The following is a 25,431-nucleotide window of genomic DNA, read 5'->3' on the forward strand; positions in this document are numbered from 1 at the left end:
TCGATTCTGCATCATCACCCAGAGTTGCAGAGCATTCAGAAATATGCATGTGTCACAGGTGTTGCAGAGCACCCAAGTGGTGTGTGTGTGTGCTTGTGGTGTGTCGACAGGTTGTGAACTTCAGATGCCAGAGATGGAAAAGCTACATGCAATTCTCATCTCTGTGTTTCCCTCAACCCACTTCTCTCTGAAGCCTGTTGACATTCCATCCTTCCTTTGTTGTTGTAATGCCAACCTTTCAGTTCCTCTCAAAAGAGGGAGACAGGAGGTGGAGGAGGGGAGGAACACAGAGGATCACAGCACAGCACTTAGAATAAACGTTGTTCACCATATGCAATGAACAGAAACCCCAAGCTGTTCACAATCTGCAATTACACCCCATTTAGTCTGAGAAAATGGAAATGTGAGGGTAGGCCGTCAACTCAGTGATATGTGTTTTCTTTTCCAATAAGTCGCATTTGGACTTATGAGGGAAAAGAGGGAGAGAAAAAAGATAGACAGATTGTCCTGCATCTCCAGTATGTTTCTGAGCTGGTAGCTATGCAACAAGACTGGGAGTCAGTGGAAGAGGGGGATGGGAAGATGGGGACAGTTTAGTGAGAGGAAGGAAGGGAGGAAGGAAGCAAGGAAGGAAGGAGGGGGTGGGGGTCCTTGAGTGAAAACTAGAGAAAAGAGGAGTGCTGAGCAGAGACAACACTCTATTTAGACCAAGAGGAGACCCGAGAAGAGATAATCAATAATATTCACTGGAGTCGTTTTATTATATTATTGATTTAAAGCAAATTACTTAATTTGCTGTTGCTCCCATGCTCACATTCAATCATCTGCCGCTCAAAAATCACCCTTTTAGTTTCCAAGCAGCAGGGACATCTGTACGCTGACCGTTAGATTGTGTTCATATTTACAGGTTGAGGTGAAATCTAAGCTATAAAAGCGACGGATGACCCCGTTATTCCGTCCAGAGCTAAAGAGAAACGAGTAGCCCTCGACGTGGGAGCTGTCCAGTGTCTCGGTGCTGAATGACGCCCTACTTTCCTCCACGTCCACCTCCTCCTCAGCAGCTCGTCTATATTCCGGCCCGGGAGAGAAAAAAAAAACGTGCCACCTGTTGCTGCACCGAAGTTTTCTCTCCGGAGGTTGGAAAGCCCAAAGACCTCCGATGTGTGACACCTATAATGCGCAGCGACCCTGCTTTAGAAAAGTAACCTCTTTTTTTCTCTCTCTCGCTCAAATCACGGCGACATGACGACATGATAAACATTCGCCCCCAGGCGAGGCAGGAAGAGGAGGAATGGGTCGTCATTTCATTTCCCCGAGACACAGCTATTCGCATTTTCCTTTAATGGCTCGGAGCACCCCCCCCCCCCCCCCCCCCCTTTTTTTTTTTTTTTTTTACTTAATCATATTTGTTTATCAATCCTTAAGTGCAAACAAAACATACGAATGGAAAGGTTGTGGAGCGAGAGACATTGCAAGCACGGATATTCTGCAAATCTATGGCATTCGCTCAATAAAAAGGCGCCGGACAAAGGCTGGAAGTGCTGAACTCACCGTGTGTCGAACAACAGGTGATGCCGACATAATGTTATGCAGCGTGGGCTGGACGAGTAGCAGAGGCTGCGTCTCTTTCACGGCTGGTGTTTCTGTCGAGAGCAGCCACGGATTTTGAGGCTGTTGCGCCCTCCCATCCCTGCTCCACGTACTGGTCATCATGGTGTTACTGGGAAGGCTGGGGGAAGATGGATCAGCGTGTTTATATACGTCTGCTGCCCGGAGGAGACAAGGAGGAGGCGGGACGAGGTGGAGTGACGTCTGCGACGGGAGGCCAATTGACGCTGATTTTTTTTTTCTCTTCTTTTTCTCGAGACCTTGTTAAGGGTGCGGCCCAAACAAGCAGCCAAATTACATTATATGAAGGTTAAAGATGCATATGAATAAAACATAGGGGGGTGAGGATGTATGTCGGTGGAAATAATACAAAATAAATTATTACTATATGGTGAAATCAATGCAGTTTTCCAACTTAATGTGCATTTTAATCTGATCGAGGATTATATATCGTATATATAGCCTATATATATATATATATATATATATATATATATATATATATAGGCTATATACAGTGTATATATATATATATATATATATATATATATATATATATGTGTGTGTGTGTGAGTGTGTGAGTGTGTGTGTGTGTGTAGTATGCATTCGCACGTGTGTGATATAGGCTATAGGCTAAATCATACACACGCGCACACAAACACAAAAAATACAAATTGAAATCATGCATCCCAAAAGTGCAAAAGACTGAGCACCTGTGGTGAGGAGCTCTGATGTAATTGAATTAAATGTGAACTGTGCATATCGAGATTATGCATCAAATTAATTGGTGAGCGAAACAACAAGAGTGAACTGTTACATAGCTTAAGGGCTGTGGAAAATTGTAAAATGTAATTGCTTTGGACTGAATACAATTTAATTCATCCTCCTGTGCAGATGAATTCACACACACATGTAAGAATACTTGTATTAACATTGTGCACCATTGTATACAGCAGCCTCGGGTGCACAATAACGTGTGCTGGTTCGGATACTTTTCAGTCTTATTAGTAAAAGGGATGAAATATAAATAAAAAAGATGCTTGGTTGGGTTGCCTTAGTCCTGAAGAGTCTTGTTTCCGTAGCTGAATGATGTAAATTTGAGCTGACTGTTACAAACTGATGTTCCCTTAATCTAAAGATCTCATCTGTCAGCTGTGGCCCAAATGAGTCTCCCAAACAGGTCAGCAGAGCTCGACAGGTGGTTGGGAGATTCTAATCATAAGTCATTCCTGCATGAGTGCATTGTCTTCATAATACTCACACTTGATATGATTGTCTTTGACCAGATTTACAGTTTTGTTTAGTTGACATATATAAAAGCCTACAAGGGAGTGGTTTAAATGTGGTTTAAATGTGGTTTAAATGGGCAATTGTTAGATTTGTCTTTGACAGCAATGACTGTAAGCAGCATTATCAGTCGGGTTTCTGAGGTCCATCTGGGCTTCATGACTCTGCCACACTCCTTTCTCATCTGACGACGAACCTGTCACCTTTTGCTTTAAAATAGAATTACAAATTAAATTTAAACATTGTTCATATTTAAGCTGGAAACCACATATTACACATAACTCAAAAGCAAGGAATTGTCGTGTCTGTCTGTAGACTGTGTGCAGTGTTTGTCCTTCGTAGATCTGAAGAACCTGTTCATCCCACCCTACTTCACGGAACCCCTTCAATATTAATACACTTAAAATAAACCGTGAACAGCCTCTATTCAGTAGCAGGGACAAGCGGCCAATTTACTTATTACGGTTATTTCGTTTTTAAGGAGGACTGGGCCGGATGCTGAGGGAGGATAAAACCTGAAGGGGGCGGTATTGCAATTACGTGGATGCCAACTCTTCTTAAAGAAGAAGAAAAAGAAGAAGACTACGACGTAGGGGGCGGGGCTTCAGGGCTCTGGAGATCGAGGATGTCGGCAGGTAAGAGCAATTGACTGCCTGATGCTAGATGTAGTCTGCTAATGCTACATGATGCTAGATGTAGCCTGCTAATGCTACATGATGCTAGATATAGCCTGCTAATGCTACATGATGCTAGATGTAGTCTGCTAATGCTACATGATGCTAGATGTAGTCTGCTAATGCTACATGATGCTAGATGTAGCCTGCTAATGCTACATGATGCTAGATATAGCCTGCTTATGCTACATTATGCTAGATATAGCCTGCTAATGCTACATGATGCTAGATATAGCCTGCTAATGCTACATAGATGCCAGATGAACTTACTACCAAACTTTTCTTCACCAGTGTGCCGTTGCAACTCAAATGTGGCCCGTGTTTGCCGTTCTAACAACTAATAACTTTTAGCCATTGACAACATAACTAAGCCTGACTTTGTCACAGAGATGTGATGATTAGCATGATTAGCTCCATCAAGTTTGTTGCCTATGTTTGCATTGTTGGTGCTGTTAGCACGGTTAGCTGTAGCCGCAGTAGGCGATCCCTGCCAGGACCGACTGAATCAAAGAAATGCTCTAAACTCTATTTATAGCTTATTTAAGAGTGAAACTGCTGTTTCTGGGCTGTTTTGGGTGGAGTTGGTTATTTGAGGGGCCACAGGTAAATGCTCTCTTGCTTTTCTTTTCCCCCTTTCTCTAACTGGGAACGTTGCTGTTGGCCATTGGTAGCCGTAATACTCTTACCCTTCTTTGTCAAGTCAAATTAAGTAAAACTAGTATACAGCACAGTAAAAGTCCTGCATTCCAATGTTCATATCAATTGCAGAGTTAAAGAGAGACATTATTAGCACATTGTACTTAAATGTACTTAATGTCTTCATGGTGGTGCATTCAATTATCTATTTATAAAAAGTGATATATATATATATATATATATATATATATATATATATATATATATATATATATATATATATATATATATATATATATATAGAATGTTTTCCTCTGAAGTAGAAGTACACAGTCAGTAGTATACATTTGCTGCATATTTTGTAAGTGCTTTGGGGCCTTTTGTAAGTTAATTCAATAATTTTTTCTTCTGTGAACCAGAGTGTATTTCACTGGTATTTCTGAACATGAGTAGCTGCGACTTGGGTGTGTTTTTTCCTCACTTTTGCTGCTGGGAATACTAGCCAAACCCTTCTCAAGCAACACTCACAGGGGCCAGTCAATCGCTGTGAGCGGGCACTACTCTGAATGGCCACACCCCGAACGGCCACTGCACTCGTATTAATCACTAAACTGAGTCTCGATTTAAGGATGGTCTAACTTTGGTTCCTTTTCCAAGGGAGACTCTAAATAAGAAGGACACCATGATGATGTTGTTTGCTGCTACTTTCAGGGTCCTGTGCGACATTTTACCAAAAACCATGAGCCCCAAAACAATCAGGCACAAAACAACCTTTGTGTTGCTCTGTTGTCCTTTTTCAGCTATTTACATCATAGCCTCTTCTCTGACACCTGCTATTTGACAGCTTGTCACCGTCTACAGGCTGTAGAGGAACATATCAACCCCCCGGTTTACGAATGCAAAGGTGCTGCTGAGCTCAGGGACTAATAAGGCACACGAGTGACCCTCTCCGTGCTCTGAAAAAAAGACAAACGAAGCCTGGGTGGCTGCAGCCATTAGTTCTCACAAAAGCCGTGTTCCTTTGATAGCCCTGTAGGCTGGTTATCAATACAACTCAAGAGTCGGGCTTAGGGAGGAACCTGGGGGAAGATCCTGCTCTCTGTGTTGTGAGGCTTTAGTTGTATAACGAACATTGCACTCTGTGCCTCTTGATAGAAACATCAGGAGGTAGGATTATGCATATTAGCAATCCCCCTCTGTCCTCCCCTCTGCTTTCAGGGCTTAATGTTAACATCTGCCCGCCGAGAGCCACAGATGAGCTGGAAGGCTGTGTTGAATGTCTTCCATTCATATGATTTATCTGATCACTATAATGGACTATGCGTGTTATTTAGATGACATTATAATGGAGTCTGAAGGGGAGAAAAGGCTCGGGCTCTGAGAGAAGCTGAGTCAAGGAGGCCTGCAGCCCCTGATCTTCTTCACACGGGGGAGAAAAGATTTTACTAAAAAGACCTTTCATTTTTTCAGTCTGTCTTCTTAGTCACTATCCAGTGTTCTATATTAGCCTTCTTCTGATATGCATCTTTAAATTCTAGCAAAACCAGAAGGGACAATGCACATTAATTAACATGATCCATCATGTACTGTAAATGTGCCAGATTTAGTCATACGGGCTCATTGTTATCTGCAGTCCCTGGCAGGTTGATGGCAATAAAGAAAACATACAAGAGCGCATAGAGTTGCTGCTTAAACGTGCAAGAGGGAGTTTGGATAGACTACAGGGCAGTAGAGCTGTAGGAGCTTTGGGCAACGGTAAACACTCATTATTTTTCATGCACTGAAAACTTGTGTGGGCTGGACTCATGATGTCCGTGATAATGAAAATTTGCAGATTTTCAGGGTCCAAGGTTAGGCCGCAGGATGTTTTGCATCTGTTAAAAACTCCTAGTTGGTTCATGGCCGGGGATAAAATGAAGCCAGACACAATCTCTGATGTGATGTTTCACCTTCCTCATGGCCTGTTGTAAAGACAGTCAACATTTCTGGTGGGATATCCCTCTGGTGCAGTGTTAGAACTGATCCTGACTTTCAAGGTAACATGGTTAAGGTTGATTGTATGGGTGTGGTAGCAGCAGTGTAGTGTCGGCTCATATGATGGCTCCCTCTGGTGTTTGTTTTGAATTTGGACAATGTAGGATGCCATATATACTGAGACAGATTTAAAAGATGAACCAGAATGATTTAGTGGAGTAAAAACGAACAAATGAAGATGGATTTTTCCACATAATATGTAATACGCTATGGCTTTCACAATCACCAGATCTTATTGCCTTACAGACGAATGCAACCCGACAAAGATGAGAGGCTCTTTCTGTGCTCTTGAAAAAAACTATTGTTTGTTAGTTGTGGACGTTTTCAGAATGTATGTGTACTTCAGAGTGAAAGGAGAGGCGGGGTTAGTTCCACACCCCTGGTCTAGCCTGCATGTGACTTTCAGCCCATTGCTTCCTCCTGATGATGTAAATCATTAAAATGTGTCACAAATGTGTAGTTTAATTTCTTTTTCAAAGGCAAAATCATCAGTTAATTGATCCTGATCTTGTCTGAGTTATTGCACAATAAAACAGCAACGGCATAGGTACAAGATATGATCGTTTAATGGTTGATTTTCTCTCAGTACAGAAATATTTTTCTTTTTAACATTCTTTCTGTAATTCAAGTTGGCAGCATTGTCTTGATTTTGAAGTGGCGTTAAAATAAATTTCCATAAAGTCGAGCAGCGAAACTGCCTGACGACAACATTAGTAAACAAACATGACATTTCTGTACAAGAACCTTTCTTCACAACACAAATAAATAGCATTTCTTTAAATGTGGCACACTAGTTGACTCAAACATTCAAGCAAAAAGATTATCAACATTGGGGGGAAAAATGATATGAAGTCTTTTTTTCAGATATAAAACAAAGTAGACTTGCATGACTGCTCAACACAGAAATGGTCTGAAGTAGCAGAAGACAAGTGCCCCGAGCTTGAATATCTTAGCAGAGTACAAATCAGCAGCTCTGCACCAAACAGCTTTTCACGATGATTTAATCCCAAATGCTTTTACTGTGTGCTTTACTTGCTGTACCAAACTACACTGATGAGCCAAAGTGGTTTCACTTTAACTTCCCTTGCCTGATTTTCCATTTATGAGTGAAAAGCATCCATGCAAGTCACATTAAAATCTTCCTATTTCCATGTGAATTACTTTTGTAAGCAACTGTTCTAATGTACTGTTACCAAATAATATATTTAAAAAAAAAGTTTTTATTGTTTGAGATGAGAACATTTGCAGGATTATGAACAAATTAGCCAGAACTACTTACAATAGACTAAAATTAACTTAATGTAAGATTTTTTTAAAAAGGAGATCGGGCCCATTCGTCCAATGAACGGCACAGAATTATGTAATCTGTTATCAGTGAACATTATTGTCTCTCAGTAAAATACAAAAAGACAAGCTTGCATTTTTCTGCAAACATTCTTGACAGATCAGACCAAAAACTGCAGTTACACATATAAAAGGAAATATATCAGTCTTCAAAACAAACACTAGTAGGAATATATTTTTAAAATGTTTAAAAAAAAAAAACGACATAAAATAAATAAGACAATCAAAAGGACAAACTCAATATTTGGCAGGTGAGCACGTCAGTCTGTAAACGAATAATCAAACATAATCACAAGGAGAGAGTGACGCCCCCTCCCAAGTTCTCCATGTCATCAGAGCTCACTGTCTGTTGGAGGAGAAGTGGCTCCTTCATTCAGGAGGAAGTGGAACACTGTACATGCGTATCTCCTCTGCCCTCGACAGGCTGTGCAGCTCCCTCCGACCTCCAGCTACAACTTGGCTAAATAACTAAGGGCAGTCGAGGAGGGCCCTCTGTAGACTACTGGGCTGAACGCTCCAAGAAGGGCCCCATTTACAGTTTGATACATGCAAAGACAAATTCCCATCCCGGCATTATTCCCCCGTAGTACAGAGCTAGCTCACTACCGGATCCTGGTGAAGAGGTTCAGCACCGACACCGACTCCTAAAAGAGGGAGGGAGTTAAGACAGATGTGTCACTCAAACATAGACAGAGTAGGGATGTTGCAGAGAAAGCCATTTTAGACATAAAGTGAGAAACGGAGAGGGTAATCACCTTAGTGGACCTCATCTTGCTGAAGACGTTCCAGAATCGAAGTGTTTCATCTCCAGCTCCCGTCACAATGGCCTCTCCGTCAGGGGACATGGCCTGCAAATAAACTCATTATTACACATTGAATGTACAGTATTACGGCAGTATAAAATCAAAGTAATTGAGGTTATTTTTGTGTTTTTTCCCCTTCTTGCGTGGGCCAGTGAGTAATTTCACTTCAGTAAAAACCATCCAGACTTTTTATGGTCATAGTTCATTCAGTTGATTTGCACAAATAAACAAAGGACAATCAAAATACATCTACGACATTTCTTTAAATTAATTTTAGTCCACATATTATTGTTGTTTTTTTTAAAAACCGAGAGTAGCTTTTGTTTTGTATTTATGTATTGAATTTTCTCTTACGCAGTCATTCAGGCCTGTCGTAGGAGTCGTGTTTTTCACAAAGTCGTCCATTGTTTCATTACTTTGATGCAATTGGAAAACCCTACGTTAAAAGCACTTTCTAATTATGTTGACATTATCCTGTCAAAATGCAGGCTGATATAATTCCTAATTTAACCATTTAGCCTTACTATAGAACATTTTACTTTGGGTGATGGTATTGAAGAACACTACGATTTCAATATGAAAACCTCAAACTGTGAAACGACTTAAATAAGTTGACCCAGTCCTTTTTACAGTCATTGACAGCCTTTCCGCGGTGAGACATTTATTAAGCCATTTGGCCCTTATTTCAGTGATAGTACGACCCTCAAGTGACATGGCATTAACAGCACTCGTTAATTGTCCCCATTGCTTGGCTTTAGCAGGTCCCTTAACTCTGCTGCTGAGGTTGTTAAAGATGAGTCTACGTTATGGATCTCTGAAAGCAGGCCTTCAATATAAGATAGATGGGGCAGGATGTGTAGCCTTATATGGTATTTTTGGAGCATTGATTATGCTAATTATCAATTCTCACAATATATACTGACCAGATAGAGTACTCTGTAGGAATGTCCAGTAAGCTTGGCCACTTGAGTGAGGGAGGGATACTTCCACACCAGGATCTGGTTCTGGGAATAACCATGAGTGCTGACCTGAAGAAAAAGAGTTTTTCACATACTTACTTCAGATAACGTCAAATAAAACAATTTCTCTGAAAACACAACTCTGCTTTCAGTGTTGAGATATGTATTTAATTTTGCTTTAAGTTGGAAGCATGGCTAAAAGTTCTCTTCAGTCAACTTTCCAACAACAGGCGTGCGAAGTGTGCAAATAGCAACTTTACTATGGTAACATAGTGCTGTGGCTAGCAAAACTGCAGGTGACTCACCAGCTCATTAGTGTGCTTGGACCAGGCCAGGTTGCAGACCTGAGAGCCGGTGTCTGTGCACTGTAAGGGTTGGCCGGTCAGAGTGTTCCAGAAGCGGATACAGCGGTCGGCGGTGCCGCCTCCGGAGGCCAGAAGGCCGTGCTGGTGGGGAGACCAGGCGATGGCCTTCACTGCAGCCAAGTGCTCCGTGTACTGCTGGACCGGGAGGACACTTGAGTGGTTCCACACGAGTAACTACACACAGCAGGTTGAAACAAGGGGAGAGAAATTAAAAAGTGGTCCTGACACCGATGTGTAGCTCAGAGGCAGGTGAGATTGTCTCTCCATATACCTTGTTGTCATTTCCACCTGAGGCTAGCAGCTGGTGGTCTGTGCTCCACTTAAGCCCGCAGACTTCCTGTCTGTGTCCTTGGAGACGGCGCTCTGACTGGAGAGGAGGGGCTCTAATGTCCCGCTGCAGGATCACCCGATCGCGGCTTCCAGACGACAGCTGGTCCGCATTCCATGCCAACGCACCTGTCGGGAAAGAATGAAATCGAAGGGAAGACGATTCACCAACCGTGAATGAGAGATGTTGCCAAACAACTGTGCAGTGACTAAAGGATGTCATGTACTCCTGCCACTGCCTCCACCTCCGTCACTCCAGTCGCTCCACTCACCCACTCTGGCCGTGTGTCCTTCTAGTACGGAGAGCTTCTTCCCAGCTGCTGCATCCCAGATCTGTACGTAGCCTTTGTGAGTCCCCACCGCCACCAGGTTACCCTAACAATAGAAGCCCACTTTGAATATCATTCTCTCCAAGAGACTATTATTCAAAACAGCATTTACAAAAAACTAAGAACAGAAGATTTCAACGGAGCCTGCACACCAAAACCACATTTGCATCTCCACTAAATGTCAAGTAACAGCCATTATCCATGATGAATCCTTGTCAGGTCAGTCTGAAAGGTTTTGTCACCAACACTGCTTGTTTGGTACAAATATGAAAATAGTTTTGGTGTGTGTGTTTTGGTGTGTTTGAGATGCTGGATGTTTTTTTAGGGACCGAGCACCGACGACGTCGGGCCAGCGAAGGCCCTATTGAAACTGTGTTGATTATTATCATTATTTTTCTCTTTTATTATTATTATTACACGGCTTGTTTTTTAATGTAACCTGACAAAAATTTGAAAACATGATTATAGTTGACAGAGAAACTCACCCTCTCTGACCAGCCCACTGACGTTACAGAATCTCCTTCTACAGAGAGGTCACATAGACGTGTTACCTAAAAAGATGGGGAGTGGTAAAAAAAAATACAGATTAACAAGCAACCAAGTTAACATGCGATACACAACCAGTAAAACCTGTAATTCAGAGATCTGATGCGATTAGAAACACTAGAGAGAAGTATGTACTCTTTAACCACAGTGACGACACCTGCTGGTTCCCTTTCTGTCTCTTTTCTTTGCTCAATGCTCTGTTTGTGTTAACAGGTCACCCTCACCTGGCTGGTGCAGGCACTCCACAGGTAGACACAGGTACCCAGTCCCACACTAAGTACATTCAGAGAGGACCAGTCCACTAGGTTGAGGTAGAAGTCATCCTGAAGCTCTGGTGCATCCAGGACTTTGAAAGGAATTTTGGATATTTTGCGCGTAGGTTTCCTTGGCGACCGCAGCAATTTCTGGCTGCAATAAAAAAACACCATAAAGTTATGAATATGATGCTACTTCTCCAAAATGGAGGGGATGGCATTTGAGGAATGGCATGGCAAACATTACCTATTGCTACTGACAGGTGATAAAGAATATGGAGATACTGTGTTCCCATCCTCTTCTGGCAGAGCCCTCTTAGCACTTACAGAATACTGAAAAACAAAAATGGATTATTACTGATGTAGGAAAAACAAACTATATTAAAAGTTACAACAATGTTAATGCCATTTATTTTACACTAAAAAGGCTTCTTTTGGCTGGAGTAGATGGCTGGAGACGGCGGTCTTCTGACTGGGGATCCTGAACTTTCTCGATGCCAGCTCCTAACAGCTCGTTCTTCAGCAGAGCTGAGTAAGCCAGACCATCCGCTAAAAGCAGAGCAAGAGACAGAGGGGAAATCAAACCAGGCTGTCGAGATGATTAAGTTCAAACACTGCGCTCCCTCGGCAATTTTATAGCCCTCTCTCACATCTCTAAAGATCAGGCAGAATTTTTCACAAAGCTTTGTTTCATCCTTATCTCCTGCTTCCATGAGCTTCCTTGAGCTTAGTAAACAAGAGAAGGTCAAATTATCAACTTGGACTGGAGACGACGGAGATACCTGTAGACAAACTATTTGTCTTTTTCAGGGCAGAGAATAGGATTGAATAACTATCACGATCATTTCCCCACTGTATCTAAAGTGTCAGAGTAACTGTTCATTTTGCAGTCATACACGATCACAAGTCAACTTTAGAGCTGTTGAATCAACAGAAAATATCTCTGCAACCATTTTAATAATAAATTAGTTATTAAAAATCAAAGGATGCAGCTTCTCAAATGTCTCATTTCTCAATTTCTAACTCATCAATTCTAAGAATATCTTTGAATTTTGGATGAAAAATACATCTGAAGGCATCACCTTGGTCACTGAGCACACGACACAGACATCTTTTTATTACATTTCATAGACCAAATAAGTTATGTACTGAAAATAAGCTGTTCTATATCCAAAGAGCTATAAATCTGAAGAGAAAAACCTGAAAATGATGAAACATGTTTTCTAAAGCGGTGCAGCAATAACAGAAGACGTTGTATTGTGATCTATTATGATAACTTCTCGCAGGGCCTAGTCTCTGGATATAAAGGTGGATTGATTACCTTTGTTGCTGTCTGTTGTGCCATCTTTGGTTTTTCTGTTTTGATTGTGCGACTTTTCAATTTCCTACATCAGAAAATGGAATATAAAAACAATCATTCAAAACAATTGTAGGCAAACAAAAGAATAATTGCGAGGGTTAATATTTTTCTTCAGAAGCTATAATCAGTGCTGTTCTTTTGATAGGAAAGACCGTGAAGTCTGGGTGGACTGCAGCAGACTTACATTGATGCGGTGGAAGTTGACACTCCAGTTGGCTCCAGCACGGGAGGGAATAAAGCGATCGCCATGCTTGCTCGGGGAGGACAGGGGGGAGCTGGTGGGTGTCAGAGCTTGCACGGCTCCCAGCGCTTTCTACACAAGTGGAGAGAGGAGAGAGCTTTTTTGCTGACTCGAGGCCAAACACAAACAAGGCTTTGAACAGTGATGTGAAAACTTAGCAGGAGGATCATTTAGGTGGCAGATGGTGCATTTGTCTGAGTCGTTAGAGGCATCATTCATAAAAACCCAGTCATTTGGCCGGTGAGGTCTTGTTTTCACTCAACACTAGTGACATTGTCAAAAAAAAGAGAGACTGTCTGTTGAAGCGTTTATTCGTCCAACACATGGAGACTAACACCATCTCCGCCCATCTGAAGTGTTAACAGTCCTCTTTGGGAGGGGCCATCATCATGCTATAGTGAAGACAATGACCTCACCACAGTAGTGATACCAGTTATTCTGCAAGCCTCGGATAGATGAAGACATGTACGTTCACTTTTGGAAAATATTTGGTCAATAAGAAAGCGCTCCTTTATTTACTTACTATGGGGCTTGCATTCTCATTTTGAATGTTGATCTGCCTGAGCAGTCTGCATTCATAGTCCTGATCCATGATGCCTGAAAACACAAGAGATCAACACATTTATAAAACCCTGAATGCACACGTCACATGACATCTTCATATACAGACACTTGCTGACTCCTCGTCAGTCCTGACACTGAAAGGAAAGTCTATTTGGCTCATTGAGCAAACGATATAATGTCACCACCATGTCGGGTTTGCAACTAATTATTAGTACTTTTTTCCCCTTCATGATTGGCCAGTTTTCATGTCTATAACATTGTGAAAACCCATATTGCAAGTTTTATACCCCAATGGCGATGGCTTCAAATTGCTTGTTTTGTCGACAGTTTAAACATTAACATTTATTGTGAAATCCTATGTTGTATGACGATAAAACCTTGAAGGATTTTCAATGCTTTTGTGGCAAGTTTTCTGAATATTAACTAATTGATTCATAAATATGAATAAATGTATTGTATAAATAAATAAAAGTTTCAGTCACACGTTAGTTTTATACTAAGTTAATAAAGCCATCTATCTATTGACATGACAAAATAAAGGTTGTTAGATAGACTATGGATACTGACTGAGAATGTGTGCGAGTATAAAAAGTATCCCACTATGTCCTCTATGCGTCGTGTTGCGTTTGGGGTTAAATAAAGAAAAGAACAGGACGTTAAAGTGGAAGATGATGAAACAAACAAAGTGACCTTTAAAAGCACCCCAGAGGTAACGGCCTGGCAGGCGGCTCCACTTCATTTAAAGCCATTCGTAAAGGACAATGACATGAGGAACAGTCGCGGGGGGCTCGGTCTTCTAACAACAACACTGTAATTACCTTTGTGAGAACTAACGTTAGCAACTTATGACGTTAGTTATAAACACGCTATAACTACACGTATTTACTCGCGTTTCCCGTGAAACCAACGCACCGTGGTGGTTGTTGTCGCTGATCTTTAATCCGGACGCGAAAATGATTTAAAACCCAAATAATAAAATCACCCAGCAAACAGAGCTATGCTAATGCTAGCACTAGCTCAGCTGGCTGACCTACTGTAAAATACGCTAGCTGCCTGCTAATGCATTAGCAACATTGTTCGTTCACAATCTACTCTTTCTGAACACCTACCGTACCCGGATGAAGCCGTCCCGTTGCGCGCGGTCTAATGGTTTGTCTCGGCGGCGTGAAATCCAGTTCAAATATCTGGTTTTATGTGTTTGACTCTTTAAAAAAGAGATTGCAAAACACAATTGTTTTCTTTTGCCGAGCGTTCAATTTGGGCTCGCTAAGCATCACGGGAAGGATGTGACGTCACTTTTTTTGAATCGCACATTTTGCGTTGCTAAGGAAACGTGTCACAGTCACAAAGACTGCATCCCACATCGTTCGCACTCCTGCCTGTCATTTTGTCCATCTGGTTGGTCTTTAACATGACGCAATAAAACGCATTCAATTAGTCTCGTGTTCGATTCGTCAAATGTATTTTAGCTGCACTTCGTTATATATATTTTCTTTGTTTTTGTTCCTTGTATTTATTCATTCGAGTGTTGGTTTTGACAAATGCATTTATTGTTTTAACTGGATATACACGTCTTGATTTATTCGTCGATTTCTATAATGATCAACTGAACTGGTATTAATTAGTTATAAAGTCTGCATTTTTCAGGATAAACTGGACACAGTGGAGGGCAACGTGTGGCCTCTTATCATTGAAGATGTCATCTTCAGTCTGTGCAATAATGTTGGACATTGCCAGTCGTTGAAGACAATTGTTGTACTGACCGATTAAATATACAATGTTTGTCAAATAAAATGGTATTAATTCTGGTTAACAGATGACAAACCTCATAGCATGTATCTTTCAAATGGCTTTATTAGTAAAAAAAAGAAAGGAAAAAAGAAATGTGAATAAAAGAGTAAAAACTATACTAAACATATTCTACGTGCAAAAGTTTAAAAAAGGACACATTCAATGACATGTTTGTAAGCAGACCCCAGACAGCTAGTGAAATGTGGTTGAGAGCAGAATTATACAATTAGCTGCAACTCTGATGTAGCTACACGAACAAAGAACGAACAAAGAACGAACAAAGACGTTTGTTTGATATATATAAAAAAAAAAAGCATGTCAAGGTCAGCTTATCTAAAGGAATCGGATTCAAAGTGCAACAGGAAAGATACAGTAGGTTCAAGTAAGCTATTGAAATTCAAATTTTCAAAGAAAAAAAAAAACAACCCTCAACACCTCGTAAAGTAATAAGTGCAAAAGTATAGTTTTTAAAACGTAATATTCAAAATGATCTGGATGATAAATATATATTGGGATAGCTTAAAAAAAAAATTCTCATAAGCACAAATTTTGTTAAATTGATGGCTCAACTCAGCAGATCAAAAGGGTCCATGTAGTTCAAATCAGGGACAGTAAATACTGCCGGGTTACGGTTTTCTAATAATCATAAGCTTACAGGATACATTTACCTGATTAACATTAGTCATACGCCCTGGACCGGTTCTGGTTAAAGTAATGCTCATATTAGAAAATCACAGTCGCAGCTCTACAGCACAAGAACAATCAGAAGCTCTCAAAATCACACTGTGTAACAGTACAGTGTGTCCAGTAGAAAACAGTAGAAAACATGTTTTACACAGAGAACCAAGTAACCAAGAAAAGTCCTGAAAATGATACAGAAAATGGCATCTATGATCCCCTAAATTGGAAAATAAGAAAGTGTGAAGTTTTCCTCAGCCCTGTGTTACCGGTAATGATTGACGTTAAACAAACAAGCAGCATTATCGCTCCATCACTTTGCATGGCCTCAGATACTGGGGCGTGAATGTGGGAATGGCAGGGAGAAAAATTAAAATGAAGTACATTTGCCGGCCTACAGGGAGGAGGCATCTCTCGGCATAAGCTGCAGGCCATTGTTGACCTGGAAGCGGGTCTCATCTGATATACCGTACTGCTCCAAGGGATCCTGTGGAGAAAAAGCAGAAGATGTGTTAAGACTGGAAGACAACAAATGTTCAGAGCGTTCGTTGCAAATTACTTTGTATTGAAGCGGAACCTTTATATTAAATGATTAGTTTGGGCTTTGAGACTTCTGCCTATACCGAAATACAGTGTAGGTGAATTGGATTTAATGAGTGGTGCTCTTACAGCATCCACAAATTAAAATCTTAGACTTTGACAGTTTAAATTAAGAACTATTTTCAAGGTCTCAGGATCATCCTGAGCGAGATTGTTTCTGAAAAGTAATTTTGCTTCAAGTTCTTCTACAGTAATTAATGTATCATTTGAGCACCACAAATTAAATTCCTCATATCTGCATAGTTTTTAGAGTTGTGGTATAAATCAAAACCTTGTTAAAAAAACCTTCCTATATTGATCTATTCATCGATCTCCTATTGATACTAATGATGCCTATAGTGCTACACTGTGTCTTACCTTGCCAGTGAGCCTGTGGATTTCAGTTCGATAGAATATCAGGTTCTTTCTCATGAACTCGTAACTGCAAGAAATGAGATGACATTAATTTGACATTTCAGGTGCAAGTTGTTCAACCAGCTTAAGTTTATCGCTGTGCATATGTGACCATATTCAGTTATTAGATAGTTGCTCTGATGTTCATGCATATGACCCTAGTTTTGTTGTAAAGTTGGAAAAATACAGACATGGTGCATTTTGTTTTGGTTTAGGTTACTCAATGACCATATGCAATATGTATATGAATGTTACATTTTTACAGCAAACAGTATCCTCCAAATTTAAGTGTTGAGATTTAAAAAGAAATGTATAAAAAACTATGAAATTGTGTGATCTATCTAAAGTTATGTCTTAAACTCAATAGAACTCCAATTACTCAGCTTGTAATGGAGAAATCCTGGTGTTTTTTACTTAATGATTGAAATGACTGATTATCAAAATTGTAATCAGATAATTGTCAGTTCAATCCAGGTCACCAAACGTGTGCATATGATCATGTGTCTGTTGTAATGAGATGGAAAAGAGTCGGTCCTACCTGGCCTTGATGATGGAGTCTACCCACTCCCCACACTGCTCTTCTGAGTCACACTCAAACAGATACTTCCTCTCCGCTTCATCTAGAAACACTACAAAGAAAACGGAATTACTCAGAAATACATTTCAGTTTGAAGTTTTGAAGCCAATCAGAGATGCTGCCTTCAGGTGCTAGTTGGCAGATCCTACTTCCCACTTGTGACGCCGGAACTGAGAGAACGTCATTTTCAAGTGCTTTCTTGTCGGGATGAATTGAGAAAAAAAATGGTGGACGTAAGGTTTGCCTCTCCTGTGTATCGGGGAAAATCTTTTTCTGATTTCATTGTGCACAAACAAGAGGAGGAAATGGATGCAACATAATGCAAATGGTAAGTAATGCTGCATGCATGATACGTTTGCACCCGCTGGCAGACTAACAGTCCATTTGTTATGGACAGAACAATAAAAAGCATATCAATTTCGATGTGCATACATTACAGATTTAAATTATGTAACCAAGCAACAGCTAGTACTGGTGTCTGTCCTCTTTTTCACCACGTTGAAAGGCTGTGGTCACTCCAACCCGGGAACATGGCGATCAAAATGATCCACGCTTACCCACTCGTAATTACAACTCCAGGGAGGCACTCATGTGCAATTTCCGAGTCAGCAATTTGTATGAACCATAATTCCGAAACCACACGAAGGCCGCAGTGGTGCAGGTGAGTCATGCGTTTGAAACGGGTAATGTAAATTAACTCACCAATGGAGAAGGTCTGGCTGTCCTCCCTCTCCACCCGACACTGCTCCAGCAGCAAAGCACCGATTGGCTGAAATATAAACAAAGTACATCATGCCTTTGTCCAATACAGGAAATGTTTCACTTTCTCACGTGATACAGGTAAGACTGTGTGTGTGTGTGTGTGCGTGTGTGTGTGTGTGCGTGTGCGTGTGTGTGTGTTGGGGGGAATAAATGCAGGGCAGGTATTCATCCAACTGACCTCCTCCTCATCAGTTCGGAAATAAAAGAGGAAGTTCACGACGAGTTTCACCAGCCTCTTCTTTACAGCTGTTCAACAACAACAACAACAATAAGGGGTGAGAGTTCATACAACACACAGACTGTACAACAGCTGACGAATGGCACGAAGGTGAATTAGCTCTGAATGGCTGCTGACCGAAAACATCTAGCCGTTTGTCCACGTTACATGAACGGAAGTAGGTGTGACAACTAGAGCCGACTCGGTAACAACATGCACTAATGAACCGTGTTACCGTCTCCTTTCTTGGGTCCTCGCATCCCCAGCTCGGCGGCCATCTCCGAGGGCTGGCGGCTCAGGGAGACCAGCTCCTTCTCGTTGAAGCGCATCTCGGTCACTGAATAAAACACAGGTTAAAGCGGATACTTGGGCCGAGCCATTCCCCACACAGCGAGACAAGGGCGGTCAGTGACGGTGTTCCAATACGCCGACGGTTAAACGTCACCGTGACGCTATCTGAGGTCCGCGAGACGTGACGGGTTGTTGTTGGTCATTTCTGTGGTCGTGAAAATACGACGAAGTCGGACTTCTCCTTCACGTTACCGCCGTTCATATGCAGTCTTCCCTCGGTTGGCTGTGACACTCCTCGCTCGTAATAGTGACGTACGGTAGTCGGTGAGGGTCAAACGAGTGCGCGTACAAACCGTCCATACCCTCGCGATGCAACCTGTTGTTGCGACCAGGTAATATAATGATGGCGACCAGGTAATATAATGATGGCGACCAGGTAATATAATGGTGTCGTCTTGTTGTATAGAATCATTTTAGCCCACGACACGGTGGAGTTTACTGGTACAGAAAAAACATGTTAATTTCATCATGAAAGCCAGGCCGATTCTCACTCCAGTCCAGCAGGCGGCGGTAATGCACCCGGAACCACCAAAAGCCTCAGAAGAAGCCACATTGGGCATGCGCAGTACACATAGAGACTGGCACGTCCGAACGTTGGAGAGGTGAGTGTTTTGAACAAAGTAAAGTGTTTTTAATATCCCTTCATGTATAGTCGTCGTTTTTTAACACCTATCCCTCTGTTATCACACACGAAGAGCTAAATATGGTTTATTTGTCGTTTGATCGTTCAAATGTGTTAACAAAACTCGTGTATAGGCTAGTAACGCCGGTAGCTTAGCATTAGCATCGTCGTAATGCATTCAGTAGCTAGCGGGCTTCTGAGGAGTTGCATGTTTTCAACGCATCCAATAGAAGCTAGACTCGTGGAAAAGAGTGATCCGTGATGTTTGTGTTGAACTCAACTCTTAATCTGCTCCTCAGAAGACGAGTTCACGCTGAAGCGCCCAGAAACCCCATCACATTCAGAACCCAGTCAGTTGACTGTAGTGTTTATATGTTTATTCATCAGTGGGCATTAAACTCCATGGTCCTGTGCTTTCCGAGCACGGTGATAACGGTCAATATGCATCTGTATCTACATCAACCTCTACTTCCCCTCAGATAACCAGGAAGGATCTACCTGCTGAACCCGTCTGCGTGATTCACCTACTCGGATTGCAACGATGGATTTCCAGCATCGAGCTGGAGGGAAGACGGGGAGCGGCGGGGTGGCCTCCACCTCTGAGAGTAACCGTGATAGACGAGAGCGGTTACGTCAGCTGGCCCTGGAGACCATCGACATCAACAAAGACCCCTATTTTATGAAGAACCATTTAGGATCATATGAGTGCAAACTTTGCTTGACGCTTCATAACAATGAGGTACGGAGATTCCCAGTCACATGTTTTAGACTGTTATCTGAATCTTGTTTGACATGGTGTTCTCCTCGTCATCACAGGGCAGCTACTTGGCTCACACACAAGGAAAGAAACATCAGACTAACTTGTAAGTGCAATGTACAGATTTTATTTTAATGGACTTATTTGATCACACTTTACCATGACTAATGACGTTATCAAATCAGAGGTCCCCTTGACACATGCATGACTTGTAGTGGATCATCAGCTGTTTCATGGTTGCTGGTAATGAACACAATAACACTCCACTGTGTCCAGTGTGTTGACTAACAGTACAAATACTTTGTTTGTTTCAGAGCGCGGAGAGCAGCCAAAGAGGCCAAAGAAGCTCCTGCTCAGCCGGCTCCAGCGAAAGTGAAAGTTGAGGTCAAGAAGTTTGTCAAAATTGGTCGACCAGGATACAAAGGTACGGTGGCTTCGAGTCAGTGCAGTCATTGTTTACTTTATGTATTGGATCTGAAATGATGGTGCATGTCGTTCTCTACTTTACAGTAACTAAACAGAGGGACCCAGAGACTGGACAGCAGTCCTTACTTTTCCAGGTTGGTGTGTTTTTGTGTCAATCCCTTCAACATTAATATATATATATATATATATATATACACACATACACAGTTTGTGTCATACCTAATACCATGCAGCATATCGATCAATGATTTGTCATGTTTAAACCTTTCACACCAAGGCAGACACAAAAATGTGTTGTAGCGAGAGTAAATGCTGGTGTTCATCATTTATAACTGGACTGACTTAAAGCCCATGTCTATATTATTATATGATACATGGCCTGCAATACAAGGCATTATGGTCAGCTTATTATAACCTCTGGGGTCCCGTGGATTAGTCAAGGAAAAACAGTGCGCTCATATGCTTCTGTTGCTGCTGCTAATTGCAAAATAATAAAATCTTTGAATGGTTCCAAGCTTCATTCATAAGGTTGACATTCAAATTCTTATTATTAGTAACTTACAGAAACATTGCACACAATAGTCCATCTTCTCTCTCACACTCAGCCAGCTACGTGGTCTCACTCAGCTGTCTTTGTCCGTAATCTTTATAATCTTTATTCTGTTTGTCAAAGACGACACTATTTTGTGGGACCAATGTCTGTATTGTTGTGTGACTGCATGAATAACATGATGACATGGATGTCTGAGGAAAATCTATTGATCGAGTGAGCATTAATTATTTTATTGATTCAGCTTGTTTTCATCAGCATCTTAAATCTGCTCTCTCTGTCCGTCAGATTGACTACCCAGAGGTGGCCGAAGGGATCGGGCCCAGGCATCGTTTCATGTCTGCTTACGAGCAGCGCATCGAGCCGCCTGATCGTCGCTGGCAGTACCTGCTGTTAGCTGCCGAGCCGTACGAGACTATCGCCTTCAAGGTGAGTTGAAGTTGCATTTCCACTCTGCTCTTATAATACTTTTTTCTGGCTGTGACATAACATCTTTGCTCCTTTCAGGTCCCCAGTAGAGAGATTGATAAAGCAGAAAACCGCTTCTGGACCCACTGGAACAGAGAAACGAAACAGGTAGTGATAAGTTGACAAACCAACCTGGGTATTTGATGTGAGAAATGTGGAGATGAGTGCTTAAACTTTCATGTTATTCTTCCTCGCAGTTCTTCCTACAGTTCCACTTCAAAATGGAGAAAGCTATGCCCCAGTCGAGCGGACCTCCTCCTCCTGCTGGTGTGAAGCGCCCCCCTCCCCTCATGACTGGAGTTGGACATCGCCCACCAAATGATTCTATGCCCCCTCCCCCGCCCGGAGGGATGCCGCCTCTCCCACCTGGTGCTCCGGGTACCCCCCACATGCCCCCTCAGATGCCCATGCCCCCCATGCCAATGAGGCCGCCTCCTCCCGAGGGCCTCATGTCGAATAATTGATCCCCTACCAGCATCATGATTGCCGTCTCATGTTTTTTCAATGATGTTTAAAGTACATTTTTATCGATTTGTTTGGTTATAGTAAATGTGAAGGGCAGTCTGTATGACCACTCTTTCCTTTGTTTCTTTTTTTGTATAAATGCTTAATTCTGGATGTGGAGCTGTGATTGAAAATGGCTCAACTTTTCAGATTCTGTTTTTGTAATTAAATTCTGTGGAGAAAACGGTTTGCCTCCTTGAAGTCTGTTTTTACAAAGAAGTCACAGAAAAATGAATGGATGTGTCGTGTGAATGGGTGATAGCAGAAGAGAACTCTCCACTACAGATGTTCCTGAAATATTAAGCCACAAGTTACTATCAGGATAGAAGCGTGACTTTACTGAAGAGGTTTTAGCTTTTTAACTGGACTTTCTAAAGCAGGGCATCAGGCATGACAACAGGCTAAGTCGCTCAAATTCGTCATAACCCTGAATCTTGATCTTTAGTTTGCCCTGTTAAATGTTGATTGCACAAATACTTACGGAAAGGGAATCACATGGAGATTCCAAATAAAGCAAACAGCAGATTAAATGAAATGAAAATGCAAATATCTTTACAGGTAATGGAAAATTCCTCTACAGAAAATCACACCAGTCTAAAGCAACAAAAGATGAAAGCACACCTTTTCCTAAAATCTCATTTTGTGGTATTTAAATGGCGGGTCTGAGGATATCTATTATTGAATTCAACCACCATTCTGCCTCCATAGAAAGAATCAACTCATCCAACGTGAGTCTCTTGCTTTTCCTCAGGTTTTTCATTCTTCTCGGGCTGTGCCTCCTCATTTCCTTCATCCTCATCTTCCTCATCTGCTGCTGCTTCAGGTTCCTCCTTTTTACCTCTTTCTTTCTTGCCTTTGATTTCTTCGTCCCTGGCTTTCTTGGCTCTCCTGTCCTTCAGTTTCCCTTCTCGTTGTTTTAAAAGTTTTTTCTCTGGCAGTGGCTTGTTTCTGAGATGTGATACTCGTGATCCTCTCTTTGACTTTGCTGTTTTGACTTGTTCGTCATCGTCCTCCTCATCCTCTTCATCGTCGAGGTCTGGCAGCCACCAAAACATGACCTCCCAAAGAGTTGTCTCGGGCTAGAGGGGGGGCACATGGAGAAATGGTGCATGTGCAGCTGTTCATCTTAAAATGCAGGATAAATGTGTCAAATAGCAGAATCCACGTGACTTGTGACAGTCTTTACCTCCGGTGGTTGTCCTCTGTGTCTCAATGTGCTGAACCGTCTCACTGTGAGTCCAACGTCGTCCTCCTCCTCCTCTGCTGCCCCCCGACCACGCATCGTTTCTAGTTTTGGAAAAGAGAGCGTTCAGTCACAGCAGGCATGTCATTCCTAACTGCGGCCCCACTTTTAGTTTACTTGCCGTGAAGCCTCTGAAAGCCTGAAGTGAGCACCAGGATGGTGATGGCCACAAAGAGACAGCGGTTGAGGGTGACGTTCTCCCACGGAGTTTCGATCTGGGTCAGGTTTTGGATGGGCGAGGCTTTAAGAGGAGGGGAAGCTTTTATTGAATACCAGTAAAGTAAACGAATCAAAAGCTGATCAGCGTTGAGGAGAAAGATGAGAACGACTCACTTGTTCTGTGGCAGCTGGGTTCTCTGGGTAACATCTGGGCTTCTTCCCTCGCTTGCTGTGGAAATGGAGTCATTTCCTGTTGGAGAACAACATGCAGCTTAGAAGAAAGGACGTGTTAGGGATGTGAACGCAGCGGAAATGTGGTCCATGTTGGTTGTTTTCCGACTAACCTCTCTGATTTTCCTCGTAGCGTACATTTCTGAAACAGACAGATGGAGAATTACAGACGACAAACAACCATTCCCTCGATCTGGAATGTATTTATCCACATTAATTTGATGTAGATTCATACATTATTGTTGGCTGACATTATTTACCTCATTTACATAAAATGACTACTGTGCCAATGTGTTTTATTTATTCCCGATGTAGGACATTGAATGCCGCCATGCTATGCGACTGTGAGGCTGTGAAGCGAGCTTCATGCTAATATCAGCCAAGATCATGTTCACCACGTTTAGCATCTCACAGCTCGTTAGCACTTAACACACAACCGCTGAGGCAGGAATTCCAATAGTTTTGACAGTTAAAGCATTGGTGAAATAAACTGTGGCTAGATTAAAAACTCAGGGGAAGTTATTAGTATTCATCCTCTGGGGAATATGAAAGACTGTACAAATGATTTTAGTTTTAGACCAAAGTGCTTTTCAAGTTTTTCTCCCGAGCAGGACTTTATGAGTGTTTGCAGAGACGCAGCTTATTCCACCTGCCATCTATTCAGCATTATCACTGCGTTGCCTTCCACAAGGAGTCAGATTTCAGTGTCTCCCCGCGCTGCTGTTCCCAAGTATTTATAGAGTTGTTCAATGTATGCAGAATGGATGAATGCTTTTATGTGCTGGTATTACAGATTGTGTGTGTGTGTGTGTGTGTGTGTGTGTGTGTGTGTGTGTGTGTGTGTGTGTGTGTCACCACCTGGTCTGAGGATCTGTCGAACAGGCTTCTGTGGAGGAGGATCTGCCCTCGGTGGCCCTAACTCCTCTTCAAATGTCTCATAGCTTTCTTCCATCCCTTCCCTGAGAGAAAGACAGGGAAAAAAATTGAGTTTGTTCAGAAAATGAGTCATCTGATTTAGACATGAGCATATAACACAAAGCGTTGCACATGAGCCTGCCTGCAGTCAGAGGACGGGTTAAGCCTACGGACCGTTGTTATTATTAGTAATGCTTTTTTTCCTGCCAGCTGTTACCTTCCAGAAACAAGATGATTCAATGGATCACAATGACTATTTCTATTTTTAACTTAAAGTTACTTCTATTGTCTCGACAGTGTTTGACATTGGCTGCTGAAAATGACAAGAAGTAAAAGGTCAGTGTCTCCAGTTTATGAATAAAATTAAAGCAGGTTCCCGACCTTCACATTTACAGATGAATGCTGCGAGGCCCTTATGTCTTACATGACATTTCTACACGGACATTGAGCTAATGTCCTAGCAGCCCTATAAATAGCTGAAGCAAAGCCACTGGAGAGACAGATGGACACACTGCATATAAGAGCTGATGTTACCATTATATGCCTGACTAGCCTCTCTGTGTGATGAAGCGTAACCTTTGGCCCCTGATTGAAAGAAGGACCTACCTGCGTCGACATTTGGGGTCCACCTTCCCCCGGGCACCGTCGGCAAACCTTTGTCACAGAGGCTGTTGTTTCTCAGTAGAGAAGGCAGCAGAGTCACGCTCTGGACGGTCTGACAGCCCGGCACAGGTGCCGGAGAAGGAAAAAAGAAAAAAGAATTGAGTGTCAGTCAGAGGGTTGACAGAGGGAGGGTGGACGTTAATCATGTGCCATGTAGCTGTCAAATCCCAAGAGAGGGCTGAGAAGAAAGCCA

The 25,431-nt window shown here is 42.1% G+C and overlaps 4 protein-coding genes across 5 annotated transcripts; 1 reads left to right on the forward strand and 3 right to left on the reverse strand.

The window, feature by feature from the left end:
- Nucleotides 1–6,787: 6,787 nt before the first annotated feature.
- Nucleotides 6,788–14,592, reverse strand: LOC311011729 (fizzy-related protein homolog). Of its 2 annotated transcripts, none has more exons than XM_084006842.1 (14): nt 14,441–14,592; nt 13,291–13,364; nt 12,711–12,839; nt 12,488–12,551; nt 11,585–11,715; nt 11,414–11,499; nt 11,137–11,320; nt 10,852–10,917; nt 10,310–10,412; nt 9,982–10,166; nt 9,651–9,884; nt 9,310–9,414; nt 8,339–8,431; nt 6,788–8,227 (listed from the first exon to the last, which is right to left on the reverse strand). In XM_084006842.1, the coding sequence occupies exons 2-14, from the start codon at nt 13,357–13,359 to the stop codon at nt 8,186–8,188; spliced, it is 1,491 nt and encodes a 496-aa protein (XP_083862968.1). In that variant the 5' UTR covers nt 13,360–13,364; nt 14,441–14,592; the 3' UTR covers nt 6,788–8,185. The 2 variants fall into 2 exon arrangements, with proteins under 2 accessions (XP_083862968.1, XP_083862969.1); XM_084006843.1 differs by having other exon boundaries at nt 14,446–14,591.
- A 575-nt stretch (nt 14,593–15,167) lies between these two features.
- plekhj1 (pleckstrin homology domain containing, family J member 1) lies at nt 15,168–18,968 on the reverse strand. Its single transcript, XM_084008393.1, has 6 exons — nt 18,585–18,968; nt 18,311–18,378; nt 18,073–18,139; nt 17,332–17,422; nt 16,758–16,821; nt 15,168–16,287 (listed from the first exon to the last, which is right to left on the reverse strand). The coding sequence occupies exons 1-6, from the start codon at nt 18,676–18,678 to the stop codon at nt 16,195–16,197; spliced, it is 477 nt and encodes a 158-aa protein (XP_083864519.1). The 5' UTR covers nt 18,679–18,968; the 3' UTR covers nt 15,168–16,194.
- Nucleotides 18,969–19,198: 230 nt separating this feature from the next.
- Nucleotides 19,199–22,213, forward strand: sf3a2 (splicing factor 3a, subunit 2). The gene is made up of 8 exons (XM_084008392.1): nt 19,199–19,302; nt 19,802–20,061; nt 20,139–20,185; nt 20,394–20,503; nt 20,590–20,639; nt 21,344–21,484; nt 21,563–21,631; nt 21,721–22,213. The coding sequence occupies exons 2-8, from the start codon at nt 19,864–19,866 to the stop codon at nt 21,985–21,987; spliced, it is 882 nt and encodes a 293-aa protein (XP_083864518.1). The 5' UTR covers nt 19,199–19,302; nt 19,802–19,863; the 3' UTR covers nt 21,988–22,213.
- A 287-nt stretch (nt 22,214–22,500) lies between these two features.
- LOC311012759 (uncharacterized protein) lies at nt 22,501–25,223 on the reverse strand. Its single transcript, XM_084008394.1, has 7 exons — nt 25,182–25,223; nt 24,519–24,619; nt 23,774–23,802; nt 23,604–23,679; nt 23,392–23,529; nt 23,214–23,314; nt 22,501–23,106 (listed from the first exon to the last, which is right to left on the reverse strand). The coding sequence occupies exons 2-7, from the start codon at nt 24,610–24,612 to the stop codon at nt 22,747–22,749; spliced, it is 798 nt and encodes a 265-aa protein (XP_083864520.1). The 5' UTR covers nt 24,613–24,619; nt 25,182–25,223; the 3' UTR covers nt 22,501–22,746.
- Between the last annotated feature and the right edge of the window lie 208 nt (nt 25,224–25,431).

Source organism: Eutrigla gurnardus, assembly GCF_963514095.1.
Source record: "Eutrigla gurnardus genome assembly, chromosome: 4".
Lineage (NCBI taxonomy): Eukaryota > Metazoa > Chordata > Actinopteri > Perciformes > Triglidae > Eutrigla > Eutrigla gurnardus.

Coding starts and splice junctions, on each gene's coding strand:
- LOC311011729 (XM_084006842.1), bottom strand. CDS start 13,359: ATGGATCAGGACTATGAATGCAGACTGCTCAGGCAGATCAACATTCAA. Junction 10,167..10,309: donor AGGACACACGGCCAGAGTGG/GTGAGTGGAGCG, acceptor CTTTCCCGACAG/GTGCGTTGGCATGGAATGCG. Junction 8,432..9,309: donor CCTACAGAGTACTCTATCTG/GTCAGTATATAT, acceptor GTTTATTTGCAG/GCCATGTCCCCTGACGGAGA.
- plekhj1 (XM_084008393.1), bottom strand. CDS start 18,678: ATGCGCTTCAACGAGAAGGAGCTGGTCTCCCTGAGCCGCCAGCCCTCG. Junction 18,140..18,310: donor TCCGAACTGATGAGGAGGAG/GTCAGTTGGATG, acceptor TTTATATTTCAG/CCAATCGGTGCTTTGCTGCT. Junction 16,822..17,331: donor GACTCCATCATCAAGGCCAG/GTAGGACCGACT, acceptor CATTTCTTGCAG/TTACGAGTTCATGAGAAAGA.
- sf3a2 (XM_084008392.1), top strand. CDS start 19,864: ATGGATTTCCAGCATCGAGCTGGAGGGAAGACGGGGAGCGGCGGGGTG. Junction 20,186..20,393: donor AAGAAACATCAGACTAACTT/GTAAGTGCAATG, acceptor TGTTTGTTTCAG/AGCGCGGAGAGCAGCCAAAG. Junction 20,640..21,343: donor AGCAGTCCTTACTTTTCCAG/GTTGGTGTGTTT, acceptor TCTGTCCGTCAG/ATTGACTACCCAGAGGTGGC.
- LOC311012759 (XM_084008394.1), bottom strand. CDS start 24,612: ATGGAAGAAAGCTATGAGACATTTGAAGAGGAGTTAGGGCCACCGAGG. Junction 23,680..23,773: donor CTACGAGGAAAATCAGAGAG/GTTAGTCGGAAA, acceptor GTTCTCCAACAG/GAAATGACTCCATTTCCACA. Junction 23,107..23,213: donor ACAGAGGACAACCACCGGAG/GTAAAGACTGTC, acceptor CCCCCCCTCTAG/CCCGAGACAACTCTTTGGGA.